Source organism: Stegostoma tigrinum, chromosome 2, assembly GCF_030684315.1.
Source record: "Stegostoma tigrinum isolate sSteTig4 chromosome 2, sSteTig4.hap1, whole genome shotgun sequence".
NCBI classification, from domain to species: domain Eukaryota; kingdom Metazoa; phylum Chordata; class Chondrichthyes; order Orectolobiformes; family Stegostomatidae; genus Stegostoma; species Stegostoma tigrinum.
Window position 1 is genome coordinate 83,924,110 of NC_081355.1, and position 20,979 is coordinate 83,945,088.

At 42.5% G+C, this 20,979-nt stretch overlaps 1 protein-coding gene and 1 long non-coding RNA gene across 3 annotated transcripts in view; one reads left to right on the plus strand and one right to left on the minus strand.

Annotated features, from left to right (window-relative positions):
- Positions 1–7,758: 7,758 nt before the first annotated feature.
- LOC125463223 (uncharacterized) lies at positions 7,759–20,526 on the plus strand. Its single transcript, XR_007249786.2, has 4 exons — positions 7,759–8,086; positions 12,324–12,412; positions 16,960–17,032; positions 17,737–20,526. It is a non-coding gene; the product is annotated as an uncharacterized LOC125463223 (long non-coding RNA).
- Positions 14,876–20,979, minus strand: part of asb4 (ankyrin repeat and SOCS box containing 4) — a 37,420-nt gene continuing 31,316 nt past the window's right edge. For both annotated transcript variants that reach the window (XM_048562550.2, XM_048562543.2), the window contains one exon: positions 14,876–19,993. In XM_048562550.2, the coding sequence (XP_048418507.1) occupies positions 19,805–19,993 (189 nt within the window). In that variant the 3' untranslated portion in view covers positions 14,876–19,804. The remainder of the gene's footprint in view (positions 19,994–20,979) is intronic.

A 20,979-nucleotide genomic window follows, 5' to 3' on the forward strand; every position in this document is an offset into this window, starting at 1 on the left:
AGTGACCCAAACTGACTTGGAAATGCACACCATTGCTTCACTGTCACGAGGTTAAAATCCTGGAACTCCCTCCCTGAAGGCATTATGGATCAATCTACAGCCAATGGAACGCAGTAGTTCAAGAAGGCAACTCACAAACAATTTCCCAAAAATATCTAGGGATGGGCAATAAATTCTGGCCAAACCAGTGATGTCCACATCCCATATGTGAATTTTAAACAAAAACCTTTTGTGGTTTTACCCTTAGTTTCTTATAGAGAAGCTATTAAAAAATCATTCATCAGCTGTGGCCATTGTTGACTGGGATGGGATTTGTTGCCCATCTCCAGTTGCCCTTGAGACTCACAGCAAATCGTCAAGGAATAAATTAAGGAACATGTTGGTGAACCTTAAAAAATGAAGGGGAGGGAAGAGGTGGTGTGGCAGAGAAATCTGAGAGACAGTGGGAGAGAGGGTAAGGCTGCTGGCAAACCAACAGCAATGCTGCATGGTGGGAAAGGGGTTCAGTGCTAGCAAACACTGTGGGAATGGGAGGAGGTGGTGAGAAGGGTTTCCTGCAGCACTTTGAGTGCAGACCACTGTGACAATTACGTAAGTGCATATTGCACCTGTGCCAGATGTAAAAGATTGAAGTTAAGGACAAATTTCAACTACAGTTAAGCCATGACAAGGAACATTCACCTCAAAAATGGGACAGTCCCATAAATATGAGGACTTTTTCCACTTTCTTTTAAGTATATGAAAATAAGACTTAAAAAGTAGGAATAGGATTAAATCATGCCTCCTTTTGCTTGCTCCAACATTTAATGAGATCTTGGTTGATCACTAACCTGAATTCAGTTTTATTTCTCAACCTCATATCTCCAAAAACCCTGACAGTATAAAGATCTGCCTATCTCAACTCTGAATATATGAAACAAGGACACCTAAATACTTCTGGGGCTGTCGATGCCAAAATTGATATTCACTAAATGAAGAAATTTCTGTTCATCACAGCTCTAACTTCTAGATCCTCATCCTGGAATGCTGGGTTAGATTTTGTAGACTGAGATTCATTTTGGAGGCTTTTATAAATGGCAGGCAAGGTCCAGATGTGGAAGGCCTGACCCCATACACAATGATCTCAAATTAACAATCTTTCAGTATTTTACTTGACCTGGTCATACATGCAGATCCTGTGCAGACCACCTATTGGTAGTATTCAGTGGCATCTTGAACCTCTCCTAGCTATAGTCTAAAGTCCCCACCTGCTTCAAGAAGACCACCATCATCCCAGTACCAAAGAAAACACATGCGATGTGCCTCAATGACCACTGTTCAGTGGCTCTGACCTCCATAATCATGAGGTGCTTCCGGAGGTTAGTCATGGCGCACATCAACTCTAGTCTCCAAGCTTGCCTCAATCCCTTGCAATTTGCCAGCCTGTGAAACAGGTCCAGAGCAGATGCCATTTCCTAGACCTACACACATCCCTGGAACATATGGATAATAAGGATACATATGTCAGGCTCCTAATTATCGACTACAGCTCCACCCTCAACATTATAATCCCAACCAAACTAATCTCAAAACTCTAAGACCTAGGTCTCTGCTCTGCCTCTGCAGTTGGATCCTTAGCTTCCTGAACCACAGGCTGCAATCAGTGAAGGTAGACTTGAACACCTCCTCCACAATAATCCTTAATACCACACCCTGCAAGGATGCATTCTCAGCCTGCTACTGTACAGTCTGTCCACTCATGACTGTGTGGCCAAATTTTGTATGAATGCCATGTACAAGTTTGCTCATGGCACTGCCATTGTAGGCCAGGTATCAAACAATAGCAAGTCCGAATACAAGAAGGGGACAACATGCTTGGTGTTGTGATGCAAAGATAACAATCTCCCCCTCAATGTCAGTAAAACTAAAGAGCTGATCATTGAATTCAGAAAGAAAGGAGGAGGACATGCTCCTATCTACATCAAAGGTGCCGTAGTGGAGATGGTCGAGAGCATCGAGTTCCTTGGTGTGACAATAAACACTCTGTCCTGGACCTCCCACATAGATACGAAAGCACATCAATGCCTCTTCTTCCTGAGGTGGCTTAGGAAATTCAGCCTGTCCATAGATCAGCGTCTACAGATGCATCACTGAATGCTTTTTATCTGGTTGCATAACAGCTTGGTAAGGCAACAGCTGTACCCAGGACTGTAAGAAACTACAGAAAGTTATGTAGACAGCCCAGACAATCACAAAAGCTAACCTCCCATCTATGGTCTCCATTTACACTTCTCATTACTGCAGAAGGGCTGTGAAGATCATCAAAGATCCCTCCCGTCCCGCTAATGCTCTCTTCCAACCTCTTCAGTCAGGCAGAAGATACGGAAGTTTAAAAACATGCACCAACAGATTCAAGAACAGGCATTCTCCTGAATGGACTGCACTAATTTCAAATCTGATGTCGATCTTCCTTTTGTGTACCTCCTGTGCAGTCATAACCTTGTATGCCTCACTCTGTCCAAACACCCTATGACCTATATGTTTTTGTACGGTACAATCTGCTGTACTGTTCGCAAAACAAAACTTTTCACTGTACTTAGAATACAAAGTGTGTAGCTGGATGAACACAGCAGGCCAAGCAGCATCTCAAGAGCACTAAAGCTGACGTTTCGGGCCTCGACCCTTCATCAGAGAGGGTCTAGGCCCGAAACATCAGCTTTGGTGCTCCTGAGATGCTGCTTGGCCTGCTGTGTTCATCCAGCTACACACTTTGTTATCTTGGATTCTCCAGCATTTGCAGTTCCCATTATCTTTTTTCACTGTACTTCAATACATGTGACAACAATAAATCAAATCAAAAATCAAAATCAACTGTTCAGAGATGTTGTGACACACCTCTGGAACAGGGAGAACTTGATCTGAGATTTCCTGGCCCACAGGTAGGGATTCTACACCACAAGAACTCCTCAACAACATTCTTCACCCTTGGTTTTCAAAGTTATCATCCACCACTGGCCAGCTTTCCTACCAACAAATCACCGTGATTTATTTTTGTTCTTACCACTTAAACACCTCCAGTAATCACACATGCAGTCAATTGGAAGTTATACGCAAAGCCCGTTTTGGCAAAGCAAACCATCAAAAGTGAGCAGTGGGGTAGGGGAGGGTAGTCCTTAATCTTTCACCTAGTTTTATAATTGACCTGTTTAGAGATATTATTACACATCTCTGCATCAGGTGGGATTTCAACCTAGGCCTCCAGACCAGAGATAGGGGAGCTACCACTGTGCCACAAATGGACATTTTAACAATTTTTTTTAAGATTCCCTACAGTGTGGAAACAGGCCCTTTGGCCCAAAAAGTCCACACTGCCCCTTGGAGTATCCCACCCAGGCCCATCTCCCTATAACCCACACACCACTAAACACTACGGGCAATTTAGCATTTCTGATCCACCTAGTCTGCACATCTTTGAACTGTGGGAGGAAACCGGAGCAAACCTGCACAGACACGGGGAGAATGTGCAAACTCCACACGGACAGTTGCCTGAGGCTGGAAATCGAACCTGGGTCCCTGGCGCTGTGGGGCTGCAGTGCAAACCACTGAACCACCACGCCATAGACTATTTGGATGTTTGAAAAGATCCAAGACAACTTACCTCACAAGAGAGTTCACTTTTCAATTGGCAGTTTTAAAGGATTTGATTTCTTTGATGTAAATTAATGAATTTTTAATCATTCATGGGATGAGGGTGTCATTTGGCTAGGCTGGCATTTACTGCCATAGGGCAGTTAAGAGTCAACCACGTTACTGTGGGACTGGAGTCACATGTAGGCTAGACCAGGTAAGGACAGCAGTTTCCTTCCTAAAGGATATCAGTGAAACAGATACGTTTTTCTGACAATTGACAGTGTTCATATTAGACCCTTAATTCCAGATTCTCTCTGTTGAATTCACAATCCACCACTTGCCATGGCACGATCTGAACCCAGGTTCCCAGAACATTACTTGGTTCTCAGGATTAACAGGTACAGTGGTAATACACAAGACCATTGAGTCCCCTGAATAAAAAAAGTTTGATTTTACAACAGTTATAAAGTGATTCCCAATCTTTGAATGGTTGCATGACCGATATGATTAATCCATGTTCGTTGCAGATAACCTTTCACTGCCTTGGTTAACAAGAATCTATTTATCTCTGCTTCAAAGAGATTACAGAACCTGTTTTCATTGTTTTTTGAGGAAATGGAGATCCAACAATCCATACCTTTATGCGAAAAAAAAACCCATCTCTTTCTTAAAAAGTGCAACCTTTCATTTTAAGCCATGATACCCTAGTTTTAGAATTTCCCACATCAGGAAACTTTTTTTCCAACATCTACCCTGTGAAGTCTCCTCAGGATCTTCTATGTTTCAATGGAGTTGCCTCTTACTTTTCTAAACTGCAACAGGTACAAACTTTATCTATCTAAACTTTCCTCATAAGACATACTACCCATTTCGGGTATTAGTCTAGTAAACCTGCACTGGGCCGCTTCCAGCATTTTAAATTCTTCACACATAAGGTGAGAAATTCTATACACAGTAATCTGAATGTGGTCTCACCAATGCCTTGCATTGCTGAAGCATAGCCTCCCTTAATACTTTGATATTGAATTTCCCTCTCAATAAATGATAACATTCCATCAGTTTTCCGAATTATTTATTCTCCCTGCTTATACATTCACACATCAGTAATCATACAACCTCAGAGCACTGCTGATAAAGTATTGGGGAAGCAATAGTCAAAAGCTTTGCTGAAATAACAGTGCACCAAAAATTTTGAAATGTGTGTCTGTGTTTGTAACAAGCTGAAGGTTGCAGCTTTTCTTCCCACAGCTGGGGCTTCTTCTTCTATTTGAAGAAACATTGTTAGCTGCACTGCTTATCTGCTTATGACTATATGAATCGTATGGGATGTGATAAAAAGGGCTGTAAACTGTGCTGCTTTTATGCTATACACAGAGGTCTGATAAGAGTCCACTAAGTGAGAGTTTGACTGTTACTTTGGCGTTGACTCCAGACCGCTCACTGGCTAAACTAAAATAAAGAAGATAATGGAACTTTTGTGGGGTCTGGAAGTTTTTGAGTCAACAGTTTTGATGCCGTGATTCAGATCCCACAAAGGGAACGTTTCTTTGGGCTGAATAAGTGACCAAGAGTTTGAATCGAGCATAATAGAGTGGTAGGGAGATAATGGGAGCTGCAGATGCTGGAGAACCCGAGATAACAAAGTGTGGAGCTGGATGAACACAGCAGGCCAAGCAGCATCTTAGGAGCACAAAAGCTGACGTTTTGGGCCTTGACCCTTCATCAGAGAGGGGGATGGGGAGAGGGTTCTGAAATAAATAGGGAGAGAGGGGGAGGTGGACCGAAGATGGATAGAGGAGAAGATAGGTGCAGTGGAGAGTATGGGTGGGGAGGTAGGGAAGGGATAGGTCAGTCCGGGGAGGACGGACAGGTCAAGGAGGTGGGATGAGGTTAGTAGGTAGGAAATGGAGGTGCGGCTTGAGGTGGGGGGAGGCGATAGGTGAGAGGAAGAACAGGTTAGGCAGGCGGGGACAAGCTGGGCTGGTTTTGGGAATGCAGTGGATGGAGGGGAGATTTTGAAGCTTGTGAAATCCACACAGATACCATTGGGCTGCAGGGTTCCCAAGCAGAATATGAGATGCTGTTCCTGCAACCTACGGGTGGCATCATTATGGCACTGCAGGAGGCCCAGGATGGACATATCGTCTAACGAATGGGAGGGGGAGTGGAAATGGTTCACGACTGGGAGGTGCAGTTGTTTACTGCGAACTGAGCGTAGGTGTTCTGCAAAGCGGTCCCCAAGCCGCTTGGTTTCCCAGATGTAGAGGAAGCCACACCGGGTACAGCGGATGCAATATACCACATTGGCAGATGTGCAGATGAACATCTGCTTGATGTGGAAAGTCATCTAGGGGCCTGGGATGGAGGTGAGGGAGGTGGTGTGGGGGCAAGTGAAGCACTTCCTGCTGTTGCAGGGGAAGGTGCCGGGTGTGGTGGGGTTGGAGGGGAGTGTGGAGCGGACAAGGGAGTCGTGGAGAGAGTGGTCTCTTCGGGAGGCAGTCAAGGGTGGGGTTGGAAAATTGTCTTTAGTGGTGGGGTCGGATTGTAGTTGGTGGAAGTGTCGGAGGATAATGTGGACTCTACACTTGCCCTCACACCTTCCCCCTCGCCCCCATATCAGGGCCCACGATGACTTCCCACATCAAGCAGATGTTCACCTGCACATCCGCTGTATCCAGTGTGGCTTCCTCTACAATGGGGAAACCAAGCGGAGGCTTGGGGACCGCTTTGCAGAACAACTACACTCGGTTCGCAATAAACAACTGCACCTCCCAGTCGCGAACCATTTCAACTCCCCCTCCCATTCCTTAGACGACATGTCCATCCTGGGCCTCCTGCAGTGCCACAATGATGCCACCCGAAGGTTGCAGGAACAGCAACTCATATTCTGCTTGGGAACTCTACAGCCCAATGGTGTCAATGTGGCTTTCACAAGCTTCAAAATCTCTCCTCCACCCATTGCATCCCAAAACCAGCCCAGCTCGTCCCCGCCTCCCTAACCTGTTCTTCCTCTCACCTATCCCCTCCTCCCACCTCAAGCAGCACCTCCATTTCCTACCTACCAACCTCATCCTGCCCCCTTGACCTGTCTGTCCTCCCCGGACTGACCTATTCCTTCCCTATCTCCCCACTTGTACTCTCCTTTCCACTTATCTTCTCCTCTATCCATCTTCAGCCCACCTCCCCCTCTCTCCCTATTTATTTCATAATCCTCTCCCCATCTCCCTTTCAGGAAGGACATACTGGCGCTGGAGCATGTCCAGCAGAGATTCACACAGATGATCCCTAGTATGGTAGGTTTAACGTATGATGAATGGCTAAGGATCCTAAGATTGTATTCATTAGAGTTTAGAGGGTTGAGGAGAGATCTAACAGAAACTTGCAAGATAATGTATGGTTTAGAAAGGGTGGACGCTGCGAAGTTGTCTCCGTTAGGCAGGGAGGCTAGGACCCCTGGGCACAGCCTTACAATTAGAGGGGGTAAATTTTAAATGGAAATGAGGAGACATTTCTTCAGCCAGATAGTGGTGGGCCTGTGGAATTCATTGCCACGGAGTGCAGTGGAGGCTGGGACGTTAAATGTCTTCAAGGCAGAGATTGATCAATTCTTGATCTCACAAGGAATCAAGGGCTGTGGGGATAGTGCAGGGAAGTGGAGTTGAAATGCCCATCAGCCATGATTTAAATGGCAGAGTGGACTCGATTTGCTGAATGGCCTTACTTCCACTCCTATGTCTTATGGTTTTACCCGATGAAGGGTCAAGGCCCAAAACGGCACCTTTGTGCTTCTAAGATGCTACTTGGCCTGCTGTGTTCATCCAGCTCCACACTTTGTTATCTGGGATTTTCCAGCATCTGCAGTTCCCATTATCCCAGAAAACAGGTACCGTCTGACCTTTGCACCAGGGTTAGTGGACTCCAAATTGGTCCCCAATTGCAGTGTCCAATATGACAGTTACCAAGTCCCAGAGACACTGATGACGATGAGGAACCAACAATTGGAGTTTATGACCCCTGGAAGCCCCAAGAAATGATAGTTATAATGAACCAAACTCCGGATCGTAAGGAAAAACCAGCCCAGTATGTGCGAAGGACGGTTCAAATGTATAATGCCCACCCCCCAAGATCTGTTCGACCGCCTGAGGAAGTGACTACTTGGCAGGAACAAGCGGGCGATCAAAGGGGACCAATTCGAAGTTATAGGGAGTTAGAGCAGAGATTTCCCCGCGCTGACGCCCAAACAAACCATTTGATTCAGTCATTACAACAACCCGTAAACATTAGTAAAATACTGGAGTTGGGAGGTGATTATTGGGAGTGGTTTGTGGCCTGTTTTTGCGGGTGATAAAGCCTTCAATCGAGGAGACGACTCACTTTTGTTTAACGCTGTGGTTTTGCAATGTCTTCCGTCTGGTGTCGCTGACATGATGCGGCGAACGAATATGAACTGGTCCGGGAATTCCCGGTCGCACATGAGGTGAGTGGTGGTCTGCTACTGGGACGGTCAGAGCGAACCCAAACCACGAGTCAAGTCACAGGTAAAAACCGAATATGCCCTGCCACTTCGCCATCCCTGCCCCCCGTGTGCCAACCCCGACCAGGTTGATTGGGACCAGGATACCCACTGGGGGTGGAACCCACCTCACATACCCCTCCCAGCTTGACGTTAACGACTGAACAGTTGACTGCATTTACGTTTTTGACTGAACCCCCCCCCCGCCCCGAGCACGATTTCTTCTTGAGAAATCATCTTTTTACCACAGCTCAGATTTGGCCGACCCCTGCCACTTCCAAAAGCAGAATTAATCCTCTCTGTAGACGGAAGCTCCCTTGTTGCACCCACGGGGCAGTTTATATATATATATATATATATTGACTCTCGCTATGCTTTTGACGTGGCCCACGATTACAGAGCCTTGTGGGAACATGGGGGATTTTTAACTTCCACGGGACCGCCTATCAGTAATGCTGTTTTTGTGCACAACCTCAAGCAGGCTTTGCAATTGCCAGCCAGTCTGGCGGTAAGCAAATGTTCGGCTCACACCGGTGCGGTAGATACGGTCTCCAAAGGCAATGAGCGGGTCGAAGCTGCTGCCCAGCAGGCGGTCTCACACCCCGAACTTTTGGCTCCATTGGATTCCCAGCAAAACCTGCTTGGAAACAGTGTAAGGACGGGTATGCCAGACCTGGATGAGACACAGAAATTGTAGGGGGACACCCCTGCTGAGGAGCAGAAACTATGGACTCAAATAGGGTGCTACCTCGACCCTCACTAAGCTATGGGTGACCCCAGCGGGACAAGTTCTTTGCACCTACTAGTCTAAGTTAATTATGTGAATAACTGTACACACTTGGGGAAGGTTATTTTATTATAAACCTGGTGGCACCTGGATTTCCAGAAAGCAGCTGAGAAACGAGCCTAAGCATGCTTAGTTTGTAAAAAGATGAATGCTGAAAGAGAGATGCCCTGTGGTTCTGGAGCCACCCCCTTACCTTGTGGGCCTTTTGCTTGTCTACAACTTGATTTTATAAAACTACCTAGGGTACATTGTTATAAGTATTGTTTAGTAACAGTAGATGTGTTTAGTACATGGATTGAAGCCATCCCAATGACTGACAATGCTGCTACAACAGTGGTAAAAATATTGTTGAGGGAGATAATTCCCTGTTATGGACTTCCAGAAATGATAAGCTTGGACAATGGATCACACTTTGTAGCCAGAGTAAACAAGGAGATCTGCAAAGATCTGGCTAAAAAGCAACAGTTCCACTGCACTCGCCACCCAAAGGCAGCCAGGATAATGGAACAAGCAAACAGCACTCTAAAGAATAAGTTGGCCAAGTCAACACAGGAGACTGGACTGAACTGGTTGAAGGTCCTACCTTTGGCGCTATTCCATTTGGGAATTACCCCCTCAGGTAAAACAGGGTTATCTCCCACTGAGACTGTCTATGGGAAGCCCATGCGGGCCGCGTAGGGATTTGGGATAGTCCAACATCCCCTTCCTGAAAAATTGGATATGCACACTCTGGGGGAGAAAACGGGAAAAAATACCTGCATAAATTAACCAAAACTCTCTAAAGTTTACATTCATAGGTATGCCAGGTCTCTCAAGAGGGTAACAATCTGTCTAAAGGAGATTACCCCACTGTAAACCCTGGAGATTTTGTCCTGATTAAGAATTGGGGCCGGGGAAAGTTGGAACCAAGATGGAAAGGACCATATCAGGTGTTGATGACCACACTCATGGCTGTGAAAGTGCAAGGACAACCCAACTGGATTCATAGAACCAACTGTAAACGAGGCAGTGAAGGAACAGAGAAGGATTAAGGAAGAAAAATGCATTGGATAATTGTGACACTGATGACTTTGTGGGATTTTACTCCGAGGACAGAAGGACTTCAGGCTAACACCTTTCTATCCCTCTTTCATACGTATGCCAGACTGGTAGAGCAGGGAGCATGTTGGGAATGTGCTGAGATTCCCCAGCATGGTCAGGGCATGGTTCCCATGTCTATTGACCCCCTCAATGCTAGTGAAGTAACTTCAATACAAACCTTTTCAGCTTCCACCAGTGGTAGTGCAGTCAACTGCTCACTATATCAACATGGTAGTGATTGTCAGCCGTGTTGTTTTGAAGGGTGAAAAGCAAGAAAAGCCCCCCAGATCCCGAGTAGTTAGTGACTGCCTTGATAATGCCTCTTCCTAAAGATCCGGTGAATGCTGTCTGTTACTGTAGCCATACTCAGAGTGTGCCCATGATGTGGCTTACAACTCCTGTGTAAAGAATCAGAGTATTGCGATTCACAGCTTCTAAATGGAACCTATTGGGTGTGCGGGAACTGGGCCTACACCTCGTTGCCAGGTGAGAAAGCAGACAATGGTGGAATCACTAAATCCCAGGGCCACCCTTGGAAGGGTTATTGTTACTTAGCATATTTGGTCCCTCATTTACGAATTATGAGCCTCCTCAAGGAACATCCTCATTGGGGTGGACAACAAAGATAAATACCTGAAAGGGAAAGGTTCTGGATGATCCTTTATCCCCTTTATGGAACTGCCCGAACTTCTAGAAATAATTAATTTAGCAGCTGCCGTGGAGGAGTTAGCTAACAGTACAGCGGGGGCATTGACTGATGCTCAGATGTAGGTAACTGAGTTATCTGCTGACATGGTTGCAATGTGGCAAACAGTCTTACAAAATTGAATGGCCCTGGACTTTATCCTGGCAGAAAAAGGAGGGATATGTGCCATTATAGAGAAGGAATGTTGTACTTATCTTCCTCATGAATCAACCAATATTACTGACCTCTCCAAGCACATTACCCAAGAAGTCCAGAAAATTCAAGGTGTTGGTAACGACCTACATGGGTTCAATAGTGGAACAGGATGGTGACCGTCTGGGAGTCTTTTTGGGAATATTGGGGGCATGTTGTTACATTTCGGTATTATAATGCTTATTGTAATTGTCTGCATTCTTGTATTAAGATGCTTGTGGCCACTGATTTCCAATTGCTATAGTTTTCGGCTTTAAGCATATTCTGCGTGATCATAAAATGATCAAAAGGAGGGAATGATAAAGTATTGGGGAAACAATAGTTAAAAGTTTTGCTGCAATAACAGTGTACCATAAATTTTGAAATGTGTGTCTGTGTTTGTAACAAGCTGAAGGTTGCAGCTTTTCTTACCACACCTGGGGCTTCTTCCTCTATTCAATGGAACATTGTTGGCTGCACTGTTTGTCTGCTTATGACTCATGTGAATAGAATGGGATGTGATAACAAGGGCTATAAACTGTACTGCTTTTATGCTATACACAGAGGTCTGACGAGAGTCCACCAACTGACAGTTTGACTGTTACTTTGGTGGTGACTCTGGACCTCTCACCAGCTAAACTAAAATAAAGAATGGAACTTTTGTGGGGTCTGGAAGTTTTTGAATCAACACTGCAATCTTCCACCATTTAGATGGCATGCATGTTTTTTTAAAAATTATCCTATTAAAATAGACAAGTTCACATGACTTACTTAACGTACATATACCTCTTTGTGGCCTTTTCACAATTTACAGTCCTATCCATGTTTGTGTCATTAGCAAATTTAGCAAGCATACTTTCTGTCCCTTCAACAGAGGGTAAGGGGGAATGGGATCTCACAGAAACCTCTAAAATTCTAACAGCACTAGACAGGGTGAACACAGGAAAGATGTTCCCAATGACCTGAGACACCTCAATGAGGGGACATAGTATAAGAATATGGAAAGACCATTTAGGTCTTAGGTGAAGAGAAACTTCTTCATCTAGAGAGTGGTAAGCCTATGGAGGTCTCTGCCACAGAAAGTATTTGAAGCTCTGACATTGAGTGTTTTTGAGAGGGAGTTGGATGAAGTTCTTGGCAGGGGGGGGGTGGTGGGGGTTGGTATTGGAGGGTTTGAGGAGAAGGCAGGAACAGGGAACTGAGATGATGGGAACTGCCAATGCTGAAGAATCCAAGATAACAAAGTGTGATGCTGGATGAACACAGCAGGCCAAGCAGCATTTCAGGAGCACAAAAGCTGACATTTCAGGCCTAGACCCTTCATCAGAGAGCAGGGAACAGGGAACTGAGTTGGACAATCGGCCATGAAATAGGTTTGAAGGATCAAATGGCCTACTCCTGCTCCCATTTGCTATGTTTCTATATTACGTTTCACGGCATGAAACTTTATTTTTCAGAATAACCCGTGATGCCATATAAATACCTTCTGAAATTCTCAGTACAGTACATCCATCAGGTTTCCAGAACAGCTCTTCAAAGAACTTCAGTAAGTTGGTTCAACATGATTTCTTTTTTGCAAACGCACATTGACTCTTCCAGATTACTCAAACTTCTCTACTTGCCCTACTGTAACATCTTTACTAATAACTTATGGTATCTACTGAAGAACAGACGCTTAAGCTAACTGGTCTATAGTGTCCTGCTCTCTGTTTCCCTCCCTTTTTGAATAAAGGAGTTACATTTGCTACATTTACCACATTTGCTATTTTTGAAGCAAATGGAAATTTCTTTGAATTAAGGGAGTTTTGGAAAATTAGAAACAGTGCATCAACCACCACAGTGGACAGTTATCCCAGTAGCCCCCTGGATTCATCAGAGGGACTCAGCAGAGGTCATTTTCTCCCCATTTCATTACTCCACCCTAGCCTCTTTAATCCAGCCCTCCAACCCCTGACACCATCTTGCCTGTGCCATCTTGGCAGGTTTTAGTGAGCCCATTCACCCCAGATGTACCCAGGTGCCTTATTGTGGTGGGACTGCCTGAGTTTCCCGCAACAGCTTCCAGACATATGATCGGTTAGCAGCTCTCTAAGGTAGGACATCCTAGTGAGAAAAAGTGATTAACACTGCCCCCAGAGTGACCTTGCTGTGGGGTGACAATCATTACCATGGCCAGGCTCCCTGCCCCCTTGATTTTTGTCTCAGAATGGGGTACAGAACCATGGTTCAACATAAAAACCAGGCCTACATCTCACTCTTCCAAACTCCAGACACTTAGACCCAAAAATTCTCAGGATAATCCGCTTATCCTCAGAATCAATGTGGCTAACCCATACTGCATTGCCTCCATAGCAAAGAAATGTTTTCTTATTGTAAGGAGATCAAAATTGTTCTCAGTACTCTAGGTGTGTTCTCATGAAAGTCCAACATAAATTGCAACAGAACTTCCTTATTGAGACTTCAACTCTCTCGCAGTAAAGGGCAAAATGCCATTTGTTCCTACTTACTTATTGTAGCTACTTAGAGACCTTCTTGCACCAGGGCACCCAAATATCAGAATATGAATGCTTAATAGTTTTTCACCATTTCAAATATTATTCTAATGTTCTATTCCTCTTAGCCGCGTGAAAACCTTCATTTTTCTCCACATTATATGCTGTCTGACACGTCATTACCCATTTGCTTAACCTGTCCTTTAGCCTCATAGCCTACAATCTTATTTAGCTTTGCATTGTCAGTAAACTTGCATATGTTAATCTAATTACCTTTATCTAAGCAATCAATATTGATTGTAAATAACTGTGGTCTCAGCGTTGACCCTTACAGAACAAAAGTAGCTGCCACTATTTGAATACAAATGTTATGATTGGGTTATATGTCAATCTGCTTGCTGACACACAACTGCCCAAAGCATTGTGAACCAAATATAGACGCCGAACCCTCCTTCCCTTTTAAAAAAGCATGGTATGATGGAGATAACAAAGTGTGGAGCCGGATGAACACAGCAGGCCAAGCAGCATCTCAGGAGCACAAAAGCTGACGTTTCGGGCCTAGACCCTTCATCCGGCTCCACACTTTGTTATCTTGGATTCTCCAGCATCTGCAGTTCCCATTATCAATGGTATGATGGAGAGTTTAGAGAAAAAGAGTTGTGGTCTCTGATGAAGGGTCTAGGCCTGAAACGTCAGCTTTTGTGCTCCTGAGATGCTGCTTGGCCTGCTGTGTTCATCCAGCCTCACACTTTGTTATCTTATAATGGATGCAGTACATTAGTTTGTGAGGATAATCTGAATGAATTACATTTGCACTATTGGAGAAAGGATCATGATGACTAACAGATGTATCATGAAAAAGTAAGCAATGCTCTTTCAAATTTAATTTATGACATTGAATGAAAATAACTTATCGGATCTCCCACATTCTTGAGATGTTGATGACTTAGTAGGTATCTTCTGATTGTGAAGGGCATCCCAAAACAAGATCAGAGTCTGAAATGCTCACTCCAATGATCTCATTATGTAAAGTGCTCTCAAATGGCTAGGAGATATTTTTCAATCAGCCAGGATTGGAATTTCTAGAGATATAAATAACAGCTTCAGAATGAAGCTAGAAAATATAAACATCTGATTACATAAGTAACAAAGAAAAGTAAATCATGAAATATATGAATGACAAGAAGGAGTCTGAACCAAAATTTAAAAGCAAACATAAAAAGAGAAAATGAAAACATGACAACTGAGAAAGCATACAATTTTATTTAGCATTTTTAAAGGGATGTATTTCTTTAATGTCACAACAAAGATATACATAGAATTGCAGTAGCATTATAATTAACATTACATGAATTTTCTTCACTGTAAGTGAATGAACAGAAATGTTTAAAAATAAGGAATGACCTACTGACGTCAGAATTCTCTGCAGCTACTGTAGATAAGCAGATAATCTGTCATCAGAAGGTAACATCAATAACAATACACAAGGGCCACCAGGCCCGAAATGTTAACTCTGTCTTTTTCCTTCAGTTTCTGCCAGACCTGCTGAGCTTTTCCAGCATCTTTGTTTTTGTTCCTGATTTACAGCATCCGCAGTTCTTTTGGTTTTTATCAATAACAATAACTTACATATGTTTACTGTCTTTAACGTGTCAAAAGAGGGCAAATAGTATGTGGCCTTCATTGCGAGAGGTTTTGAGTACAGGAGCAGGGATGTGTTGTTGTAGTTAAACAGGGCCTTGGTGAGGCCACACCTAGAATATTGTGTCCAGTTTTGGTCTTCTTTTCTGAGGAAGGATGTTGTGGCTCTCGAGGGAGTGCAGCGAAGGTTTACCAGACTGATTCTGGAGATGGAGGGACTGACATATGTGGAGAGATTGACTAGGTTAGGATTGTTTTTGGTGGAGTTCAGATGAATGTGGGTGGGGGGCGCTGTTCTCAGAGAGACTTATAAAATTCTAACAGGGCAGATGCAGGGAGGATGTTCCCGATGGTGGGTGTGTCCAGAACAAGGGGTCACAGTCTGACGATTTGGGGTAGACCATTTAGGACAGAAATAAGGAGACATTTCTTCCCTCAAAGAGTGGTAAGCCTGTGGAATTCATTCCCACAGGAAGTAGTTGATGCCAAAACATTGAATGTATCCAAGAAGCAGCTAGATATGGCACTTGGGGTGAAGGGATCAAAGGTTATGGGGAGAAAGCTGGATTAGGCTATTGAGTTGGATGATCAGCCATGATCGTGATGAATGGTGGAGCAGGCTCGAAGGGCAAAGTGGCCTCCTCCTGCTTCTATCTTCTGTGTTTCTATGTTTAGAACATGTCTAACTGATTTCTGTGAAGATAAATCAGATAAAGCTTGATGCTGAGTCAAACTCTCCTAATGTCTCAAATATATGCAAACATTAGTATTGTATATATAAGAGAGGTCTCTAGTTTTGTGGATAGTCAAAGTTCAACGTTTTGTTTATTTACTTGATGTGCAACTATACAGAACTGAACTGCTTTTGTGACAATGTATATAAATGATGAGTATTTTTCTGAATGAAGTATATTTTTGAAATTAAAACAAAAGATATCAGGAAGGAGTGATCCTAAGCTTTGTATAGGGTGATTTAAGGCACATCTCAAGGGAGGAGAAGTAGATCGAGAAGTATAAAGGGGATATTTCAGAGAATGGGACAAAATGACTGAGAGTACAGCTTTAAATGATGGGGCAAAGGGAAGGTGTGGTATATAAAACACCAGCATCAGAGGATTGCAGACCTCTCTTGAAGCAAAGAAAAGGCATGTCATGAGAACATTAAGTTTAATATTTTAAGAACTGAGAGCTAATTTGTCTCATCTTAACCTAAGGAAACAATATTAGGTGGAACTATTTCATTTGGAAAGTGTATAGGTTTATTAGGGAGAAAAGCAAATGTGCGAAAGATTGACAAGTTGACACCTGCAGAGAAATTGTGAAAAACAGAAAGCCAAGGTCAGGAATTTGAATGTGCTGTTTAAGTGGCATTTAGGGGTTATTCTATGAGAAGGAAGGATTAAGTGGGTGGTGAGGAATGCCAGGATATCATCTTGTCTATGATCAAGGATATGGAAGTATAGAGAGCACATGAGATAAACAAAGTAATGGAAGGAGTCATGAATATGAATGTAGTGAAAGATTAAAGGCAGTCAAGACTGCAGGGAAATAAAAGGAGAAAGTCAAGGTGAAATGCAAATGAAATCAGCCTGGATGAGAAGTTGCTCAACATAGAATCTGAAGGATGAAAAAAAGGAAGCCATCTGGTAAGGACCGGTGGGTGTTGGGAATGCAGAGGCAGTACACAGGAATGATTTTAAAGAAGAAGCATTTGGGACAAAATGAAAGGTTAGCGGGTGGCACCATAAGGAGGTGATGGTAATGAGTAGGTGTAAAGACAAAAGTGTGAGTTGATGATTTCAGACATAAGTCAGTTTAGGCAGGACAGACTTCATGTTAATCAATGATAACAGGTACAGTACAAATTTAATAAAATATAAATTTATCAAATGTCATATAGAACCACATATAGAAATAATCAGTAATTGTTTGACATCATGTTATCTTATGTTGAATGCAGGACATATACAAATTCAACAATGTTAGAGAAACATCTTGGAATATATACTTGTGGTTCATGGATTTACTTGTAGGTAGGTGTCAAAAAAAATAACTACCAAACAGATGAAATGTGTAAATTTAAATGGTCAAAAAAGGTGTTATAGTTACACTTTTTTAATGTTACTTAAACAACTTTGAAATTATGATTTTTTTGGTGAATATAACAGAACAATAAAACAGGATATACAGTTTACTCTATTTTGTGCATTTCATATTCTACACAATCAGATTTGTTCATTTGTCTTTGAAAATTGGTTTGATTCAAAATATATAAACAGATGCAGTTAATACACAGAAAAATCTGAGGGAAACCCAATGGCCTGGATTTAGGATTATAAATGACGCTATCAGTGCTTGCATTCCTTACAAAGTAAATTGAAAAGTGATTTCTACTGCCACATATGTACAATTAAGTGTTAAAAAGCAGAGATTATTGTCCTAGATACCCAGTTCTTCCACATGGTACATCTCCAACAAATTCAGCATTAAAATACAAAAGCACAAAATTATAACATTTGTGAAACATTCTTGAAAAAATTAGGGCTGGTGCATTTGTGTGTATGTGAATTTTTAATGCCATAATAGATCTTAATTACTAACTAAACAACCTCTCTGGTATTGGGATTTCACATTTACAAGTCTGGAGTCTCACTCCTTCAGACTTTAATTTTTATTGAAATTTAAATTAAATGTTAGATTTTTGTAACTTTTACTTTCTATCTTTTGTTTCTCTCAGATCCCCTTCTTTTAAAAAGTCTCATTGTTGGATCACAAGGCTCTGGATCAAGTTTGACACCTGGGCTTATGCACAGGACAAAGCTGACATTAATATTACAAATAATTAAGACCATAAGATGCAGAAGGACAATTAAACCATTCGGCCCATCAAGTTTGCTCTTCCATTTGATTATGGCTAATACATTTCTCAATGCCATTCTCCCCATAACCTTTGATCACCTTACTAATTAAGAAACTATATATCTCTGCCTTAAGTACACTAAATGACTTAGCGTCCACAGCTTTCTGCACAACGAGTTCCAAAGATTCATCACCCTCTGACTGAAGAAATTCTTCCTCTTCTTCATTCTAAAGGTTTGGCCCTTCACTTTGAGGCTGTGAAGGTCCTAGCCTCTCCTACCAGTCAAAACATTTTCTCCATGTCCACTCTACTCAGTACTCTCGGTATTCTGTAAGTTTTAATAAGATCCCCCTCATCCTCTGAACCAGACCCAGAATCCCCAATCACTCTTCATATGTGAAGTCCTTCATCCCCACGATCATCCTTGTGAACTCTAACACCACCACATACGTCTTTAGATAGAGAACCTAAAACTGCTCGCAATATTCCAAATGCAGTCTGATCAGAGTCTTATAAAGCCTCAGTAGTGCAGCCCTGCTCTTGTATTCTAGCCCTCTTGAAATGAAAGCTAACATTGCATTAGCTTTCCTAACTGCCAACTGAACCTGCATCTTAACCTTAAGAGAATCCTGAACTAGGACTCTTAAGTCCTATTGTGCTTTGGATTTCCAAAGCCTTTCCCCATTTAGAAAATAGTCTCTGCCGCTAATCTTCCTGCTAAAGGGTACAACTTCACACTTTTCCATATTGTATCCCATCTGCCATTTCTTTACCCTCCTTCTCTGTAGCCTGTCCAAGTCCTTCTGCAGGCTGTCTGCTTCCTCAACGCTACCTCATCCTTCACCTATCTTTATGTCATCTGCAAAGTTAGCAACAATGCCCTCATAGAATCACAGAATCTCTACAGTGCAGATAGAGATAATTCAGTCCATCAAATCTGCGCTGACCTTGGAGAGCAGCCCATGCAGATCCTTCACCACCACTGTATCCCCATAACTCCACATTTACCAGGGCTAATCCACCTAGTCTGCATATCCCTGGACACTGCATTGCCCTTTCACATGGCCAATCCATCTAGCCTTCCCTCTTTGGACTCTGGTCAGTTAGAAATGAAACTGGTGATGTCTATCAATTAGTTAATTGATACTTAGATATAAAGGGGCAATGGCTGGTGCTGAGACAGGACTGTTGGATTTATATTGTCAATAAACAAAGAATGTTTGTGCCTCTTAGCTTCTGTTTGGCCAGCTTGGTTCAAATCCATTCACAGCTGACATTCAGGTGCATTACTGGAGTAGAATTTTGTGATACAGATGTTAAACTGAGGCCATACTTGGATCTATAGGAGGATGGCACTATTTCCAAGAAGATCAGGAAAGTGCTGCTTGGTGCCCAGCAAATACTTATGCCTCAATTAACATTACGCACACAGATTATCTATTCATTGTCACATTGTCAGATTTTGCTCAGTATGTATTGGCTGCCACTTTATAATAGTGACTGCACTTCTTTGGATTTCATTAAGTGTAAAGCAGTTTGAGATGTCTAGTGGCCATGGAAAGCTTTATATAAATGCAAATCTTTCTTTCTTTTACTTCACGTTGTTTAGCTTTCATGCATGATTTTAAACTGAATTAGATATTCTAATTTTTGCTTCCTGGTTGAGAATCTACATGCCTCTTTAAGAGTTGTGGTGTATTTTTTCCCTGTTCACATTGCTGCAGTCCCCTAAAGAGGGCACCATACTGAAAAGGACTTCTTGTAACTAAGCTGTTGCTGAAAAGCCCACAGTTAAGTCTGTGGTTGCTGTACGCGCAATGAATAGTAAGTTTTGTTCCTACATCACCGACCGCAAAATCTGGGCCATTAACTTTGTGCAATGGTTGATTTAACAAGAAGAATAAGATCCAGTGATGCATATAAACTCATTTATCAATTCTGAAACTCAGTAGAGCACACCCTCTGGTTCTAATAGAAGATACTTTTTAAGTCGAAGTGGGAGGTTAAGTTTTGGCACTGCTTCGTAACACCTTTTCTGCAACACTGCTCGAACTGCACATCTAGCCAGGTGCATCAGAGAGCGTGGAGATCTTCCACAGACATCAAACAGAGATTTATAAAACTCCCAGTGTTGCTGCAAAGTCAAGAAAATGATATTGGTCAAAGACTGGCTTTCTAAATCAAAGGTTCTCAAATTGGGTGAGTGAGTGAGTGCTGCATGACAGAGTTATTGGGGATGAGGGAGAGCGGGTTCATAATACATAATGTGTTATTTTAGCTTAAATTTGCTCTATTTATTTAATTTCATTTGAAGCATTTTACTTTTGTCCACTACAAGCAATAATAGGATGGGAACAAGAAGTGGTCTTATTGTGTCTGAGTATGTTTTGAAAGAAACAGAAAGTTTCTTGAAAGATGGGCTATTTAAGCCTGACCTGATAGTGTGCATAGCTTCAGGCCACATTATTTTATTTTCAAACAGCTGCTATTATTTGTGAACTTTTAGCTAGGAAAATAATCAAATCCAAGAAAATGGCTCAAACAAGCCATTCTTTTTCAGTCATGATTTGATCGGTTTGGTCATCAGATTATTTTGCTGTTAATAATAACAATGCTATAGTTTGAGTTGACTTGCTACCCCTTTGAAAATACGAAATTCAAGTCACCATTCATGATTCATAATGCACAGATTGCAGCACAAAAATGAAATACCTGTGTTCTGTCTGAAGAGTGAAGGAACAAAAATGACAGAACTCTGACGACAGGCCAGCAAATTGAAACATTAAAGATAATAGGAACTGCAGATGCTGGAGAATCTGAGATAACAAAGTGTAGAACTGGATGAACACAGCAGGCCAAGCAGCATCAGAGGAGCACAAAAGCTTTTCTGCTCCTAAGAATCTGCTTAGCCTGCTGTGTTCATCCAGCTCTACACTTTGTTAATTGAAACATTAACTCTGTTTTTCTCTCCCCAGAACGTGGCACCCATTGAGAATTTCTAACATGTTTTGTTTTTATTTCAGACTTCCAGCAAGCACTGCATTTTACTTTTGTAAAGATTAATTGGCATATTGACTTTAATATATTATTGGTACACATTAAACTGGTAATAATTTGCAT